At 37.7% G+C, this 6,416-nt stretch overlaps 1 protein-coding gene across 1 annotated transcript; it reads right to left on the minus strand.

Annotated features, from left to right (window-relative positions):
• Nucleotides 1–607: 607 nt before the first annotated feature.
• On the minus strand, nucleotides 608–1,561 carry LOC114627666 (olfactory receptor 52E8-like). Its single transcript, XM_028775549.1, has one exon. It carries the CDS (start codon nucleotides 1,559–1,561, stop codon nucleotides 608–610), a length of 954 nt encoding a protein of 317 aa, XP_028631382.1.
• Nucleotides 1,562–6,416: the final 4,855 nt, after the last annotated feature.

Below are 6,416 nucleotides of genomic sequence, written 5' to 3' on the forward strand. Positions count from 1 at the left end.
TTTATCAGAGTTATTAAATGAGTCATTTGGTGATTAGATATTCCTCATGGTTATAATTTTTCTGTCCTATCTTCTTATCCACCATTATTTATTGTATATAGTTAACTGGCTTCATAGTCATATGATATGCACTAGGACATATTTGCCTGTTTTGTGACTTCTCTTTGCTAGTTATCTGGTTTGATAAGACTTCCTTTTGTGCGGTATTGCTTTTGTGTGGTCTGAGAGACTGTTTCTTACATGAGCCTGAACTCTAAGTCTGTTTATATAATGGAAATAATTTGTCTCAGTTCTTTTTATGCTAACTTTACATTTTCATCATTGGTGACCGCACAGGAGGCAGAGATGCAAGTTCCCACTGTTGGGTGCCAAGGAGCCAGGAATTTGAAGGAAGAAGAATCCTTTTGTACTTGGCAAGAGTAAAGATCTGGACTTTTGTTGATTATTCAGAATGTAGTCAGAATATAGTGCTGTTTTCTGATCCACTGTTACATTATTTTTATTTTGGATTGAACTTTTAATTTTCATGTCATTTATATCTGTGAAACCTCCTGTATCATAAATATTAAAATCACTGTAAGATAGCCATCAGCTGTGATCAGTCTTCTTAAACAAAAAGACTCTTCACCCTCTGCTGGATCTGTTTGGTCCTGATTCCATAAATGACTGGGTTGAGGGCAGGAGGGATGACTACATAGAGATTAGCCAGGAGGATATGGATATACTGAGGGATGTTGTGACCAAAGCGATGAGTAAGGAAGGAGAAAAGAGCTGGGCCAAAGAAGGCTAAGATGACACAGATATGGGAGCTACAGGTATTAAGAGCCTTCAGGCGAGCATCTTGAGAAGGGAGATGAAAGACGGCATATAAGATCCTAGCATAGGAAACTATAATAAGAAACACATCCAGAAACAAAATGGAAATATTCCCAAGACCAAAGTAGACGTTGGCTTTGATGCTGGCACAGGCTAGTCGCGCCACACCCATGTGCTCACAGTAGGTATGTGGGATGATTCTATTTCCACAGTAAGGCAGCCTCAGGAGGAGAAAAATGATGGGGACAATCATACATAGGCTTCTTGTAACCACGAGCACAGCAATCACAACGATGATCCTGTTGGTGAGGATTGTGCTGTACCTGAGAGGGTTGCAAATAGCCACATAGCGATCAAAGCCCATGGCGAGGAGTACGATGCTTTCCATGACTGTGAAAAAATGGATAAAAAAGACTTGAGCAACACAGCACGCAAAGCACAGCTCCTGGAGGCTGAACCAGAAGATACCCAACATCTTGGGGATGGTAGCAGTAGAGAGACTTAGATCAATCCCAGACAGCATAGCCAGAAAGTAGAACATGGGTTGGTGAAGGGTCCTGTCAGTCCATATAACAAACAGAATGATGAGGTTTCCAACAAGAGCGATCAGATACACAACACAGAATGGAAAACCCAGCCAGAACTGTGTAGCTTCCAGCCCTGGGATCCCCAGCAACAGGAAAGAAAGAGGGCGGGCCTCAGTTACATTGCTGAGGGCATTCTGTTGCAAGTTGATGCTGTGCATGGTCTAAAGACAGTTGCCAGTTTCTATGGGACAATTCATCCAGGCTTAATTGAGATCTATAAAAATTTAAAGAATCTTCAAGCAAAGTGTTGATATTAAAAATGCATTTTTCCCAACACCTTTGACTCCCTTTCCTTCAGCTATGAGTAAATAATCCTAGTAACACTGTTCACATACACTAAAAGTGTGAGAAGCTGAGATGTCAGATGTGAGCTATGCCATTTCTAAAATTAGTGTTCTGAGTATGGAAGAATGTGAATCCTACTCTTATCAAGAGCTATATATGAGGAAAAGATAACAAAACTGATAAGTATTATCATAACAATAGATATCATGATTTTGATATCTACTACTGAAAAACATTGCATCTATCATTATTTTCTATGCTGTATCATATAATTATAATTTGCTGACAAGAATTCTCCTGCATCTGGTTTCATGGAGAAGTGTTTTAGTAAGTTAAACCACTTCCCATTATTTCTCATGCCAATAAACAGAAGGGTAAAGATTTCTAAACATTTGAAATTAATGATGTGACATAGTCTGGATCTGTCTTTGTAAATTTGTTAATAGAATCAGTACAAAGAGAGAGGGGAAGGAAATCGGTTTGAAAAAGCATAGATTATACACAATTTCCTCAAAAGAAAAGAAATCTGCATGATTTAGATTACTATATTTTGATGTTTTTATTAAATAAAGCCATAATAAATATAACAGATAAGTTTAGTGCTCCAAAAGCGAATAAATTAGAGAAGAAAAAGACAGAGGTGCGAAATTGAGAGTCTACAAGCGGATCCATATTTCTCACTGGATCTGGGTATTTAAAAGCAAAGAAGTCTTGGATAAGTATTTAAGTATCTTCTTCTTGTTAATCTTCTTTACATGGACCTGCTGACTTTTAATTTAAAATACATAGCATTAAGTCATGGAGCTAAAGGGCAGAGTTTTACATCACAGATCTCATGTCTACCTTCACTTTTGACGTCTTCATTATCAATTCTCCCAAACTAACCTTAGCTCAAGAATTTACTAGATGGACTCATAAAAATCACTCAAGAGTATTTGATTCATACATACAGTTTCTTACAGGGAAAGGGTGTGGATTAGAGTTAGACACAGAAAGACATGCTTCGGAAAGTCTGTGATATTTACAAATGTGGGAAATCCACTGTTGTCTCATGGAGCTGGGATACACTATCCTGAAATTGTGTGACAATGTGCATGAAGGCATATTACCATCTAAGGAAGCTTTCCCGGCCATTTTTATTGTGGCTTTGTTCCATAGTATGACTGCTTGCTTACTCCATGGCCAACATAGCATTATATTAGCTACTCTCCATGTTGGCTGGTGCCACTTGATTGAAATAATCTCCACAGAGTTCTTGGACAGTTTTCTTTAAGTACGTGTATTTTATTAATTCCTTGAACAGTTTATACAGTGTATTTTAATTCTGTGACCTGGCTTCACTCTACAGAATGACATGCCATTTACAACTCTTACTTTGAACAAATGCACGAAGATTACTTCCTTAAAGCCCAGAGTAATGAAGAGCTGCACTCCCTGTGCAAATCAAAGTTCTTTATTACAGGTTTGCAAACTTAGTTCCCAGAGCACCTGCTGCTGCTGTATCTGGGTTTTGGCCTCATGTCTGATCCTCTCATCTTGTATTTAACTATAAATTCCAATAACTAGTTTTACATTTAGCTTAATCCCTATGAAATATATGAAGAATGAAGAGAGGCCAAACAGCTCATACATATTTTGTGCCTCTTCATATGCCAAAGTATTGTGAGATCCCTTTAAATGTAAGGAGCTACAATGTACTGCTCTGTCCTTTAACTATTGTGGCTTTTTTCTCAGTGTATCACTTATTATGTCACTAAAAGACAGAAAATATAGGAAAACTAAGTCAAATTACAGGATATGTAGTGAGATTAGACAATGAAGCAGAATCAGATCCTGAATCTACTCTCAGCTTATTGAACCTAGGCAAGTTATATCATGTCCTGAATCTCTGTTTCATGTAGATACATGCAGAGTGGTGACTATAATTGAATTAGATAAATGAAATTATATATGTTTTAAATACAGATGATAAATAATTTTTTTCTAATGTCTTGCCCCTTCATCTTGCCCTACACTATTAATACATTGCATTGTGTTCACTACTTTATTATAAACCTTATGTATTTTCACCCATGAATAGATGTTTCCTTGGTTTTGAATTTTTTTCTAATTATACTTTTATTCTTTGAAAGTTTCATTATATCCTAAATCTTAATTCAATTCTAAATTCTAATAATTTGTTGCAAAGACTTACCAAGATTCCTCTCTTTCCCAGTAAGTCATGTAACAATTTGGTTTTAAAATACAGATATGTGGCTTAAAAGAAGCCTTTAATATACCTGGGGCATTAACAATGTGTGTGTGTGTGTGTGTGTGTGTGTGTGTGTATGTGTGTGTTTGTGTGTACTCAACATTTGGGGCAGGTGGTTAGTAATAATGTCTCTAGATGCCAGTATCTTTCTAATTAAGTGAAGAGTAATTCCCTTTAGTCATTCCACCAGGTTAAGAGCCACTTTCTTTTTACTCAGGGTACAACTTCCCTGTTTTTGATTGCCTTTTTTTGTTGTTTCACCCATCATTTAGGCAAGTCCCATTTTGTCTTTTGTTTTCTCTCTTCTTACCCAGCCCCCTCTCCTCCAGCCAGTATAGTGCATGCTTTGCTCACTATGGACTCTATTTAGAATGTATACACACAGTAGCATTTTTATCCTTATAAAATACATATGTAATAAAACCTGCCAGTTTAAAGTTTGCAGTTCAGTGGCCCATAGAGCAGTCACAATGCTGTGTTATTATCACTGCTATCTCTCACCAACATTCTTTTTTTAAAATTGTTTATTTTTTCTCAAATCGCAATTAATTCACACAGGGGTTATAAACACAGAAAGGCAGGATGTGGGGAAGGGAATGACACTGGAGTGTGGGTGTTTCCGGGGAATACTGATATCTTCAGAACCGGGTATCGGCTAGGTGAAGGTTCAGGGGACAATTCACTATGACTCTGCCTATGACTCGCTTGTCCTTATCTAAGTTGGTATTGTCTGCCAAGGCTACCTATTTACAAGGTCTATGATAATTCAGGCTTATAAATTTCCACAAAAGCTGCCTGTTGACATTAGCTTATAGCCATCTGTTTCAATGTTTTTCCACAGAGACCCAAGACTTGGTGTTAGTATACATGTATGACAGGTCTATTGCTGATTTTAGGCCTATGGCTGATTTTAGGCCTACAGTGTGCAAGCAGGGCTGCCTGTGACATCTCCTCTCTTCTCTAAGTATAGAACGGCTGTGGCAATTCTAATCTTGTGAAGGCAGGGATAGAGGCCTGACCTCCAGTATTTGAAGGGGACCTTGTAATGGCTCCAGTCCCCCTGTTGTTGTCCAGTGAGGCATGAGGGCCATACCTGTCCCAATGTCTTTTTCCTGGAGAGGGGATACTTTTGACATCAACCCCTATGCAGTCAGGCTTGTCCCTCAGGGAACCCAGACAGATAGTTTTATCTTTTATTTATATTCCCTTGCAGTGCTTAGCCTCGCAGCCTAAGCAAGAATTCAGATCACCTGTCAGAGGGGGTTCTGGGTGGCCCCTCTCTGCTTGGTCTAGGAGCAGAAGTCCCCCCTTTTAGGTTGGGTGGAGATGGGTTTTGGAAACACCCTGTATTCTCACCAACATTTTTAATCTTTCCAAAAGCAAACACTGATTTCATTAAACATCACTTCCCTAGTCATCTCTCCTTCCAACCAGTTCCTATGAAACATTACTCTGTTTTCTGACTTTATAAATTTTTTTAACTTGTTCATTCAGGATAACTCATATAATGGAGCCATGTTACCTAGCCTGCTCAATTAGAAGTTCTGTGTCTTTGCATTTTTTTAATTTTTCCATCAGCATTATACTCTGTTGAGCACTATAATTTTGTTTTGATTTGATCTTTCTTGATATATCTTTATTTTCAATATTTATTATATTTATTGGCTTTCATAAAGTCTTTAAAGTATGTAATGTATTTGATCCAAACTAATCTTTCAGAGTTTCATTTTTTTTCTACCTATTTGACCACTACTACTAGTTTGCTTCCTACGGTCTTACTTATATTTTCATGTTTCTCATTCTCTCTTTCTCCCTACCTCCCCAATCATAGAATATATAACATCTTAAATTTACAACCGAGAGGAAAAATCTTTTAGTCTTTCTGGGTCTAGTTTGCTTCATGGAATATTACGATCTTGAGTTGCATACACTATCCAGAAAATAATGTAGCTGTATTCTTATTGCTGAGTAACATCCCAAGGTACATATAGACCACATTCTCTTTATCTGTTCAATGGATTATGGGTACCTAGTCACCATAGCTTTAGTCATGTGAATACTACTCTCTTTTTCCAATGTATGATTGTATTAGTTGACTACATTAGTAAGATGTGCCATAGACACATGATCAGTATGTTCCTTTTACCCTATTATTATTTTTTACAACAAATACCCCAGCAGGGCGTGGGTGTGAGGTATGCTGTGATCCATCATAGCTTAGATGTTTACATTTCTTTTATGTTTCTGTTGTTGCAGTCAAGATGCTGTCTAGGAGCATCTTTCTGCCCCTCTCTTATTTGACCTACTTGGATCCTTATGACTAACTTAGGATTTTTAATAGTCCCCATTGTTTGTGTTAATGAACTTGCTGAGGATTGTACAGATATAGGTTGTATGTGTGTCAGAGCTTGGCTTAGGGTGGCTGTGAGATGCCATGTGAGTGCTTGAAAGCAAACTCAAGTACTCCGTAAGAGCTA

This window comes from Grammomys surdaster, unplaced genomic scaffold, assembly GCF_004785775.1.
Source record: "Grammomys surdaster isolate TR1022 unplaced genomic scaffold, NIH_TR_1.0 256, whole genome shotgun sequence".
Classification (NCBI taxonomy): domain Eukaryota; kingdom Metazoa; phylum Chordata; class Mammalia; order Rodentia; family Muridae; genus Grammomys; species Grammomys surdaster.

What these genes read in the sequence shown, in the direction of transcription:
- LOC114627666 (XM_028775549.1), bottom strand. Translation starts at nt 1,561, where the DNA reads ATGCACAGCATCAACTTGCAACAGAATGCCCTCAGCAATGTAACTGAG.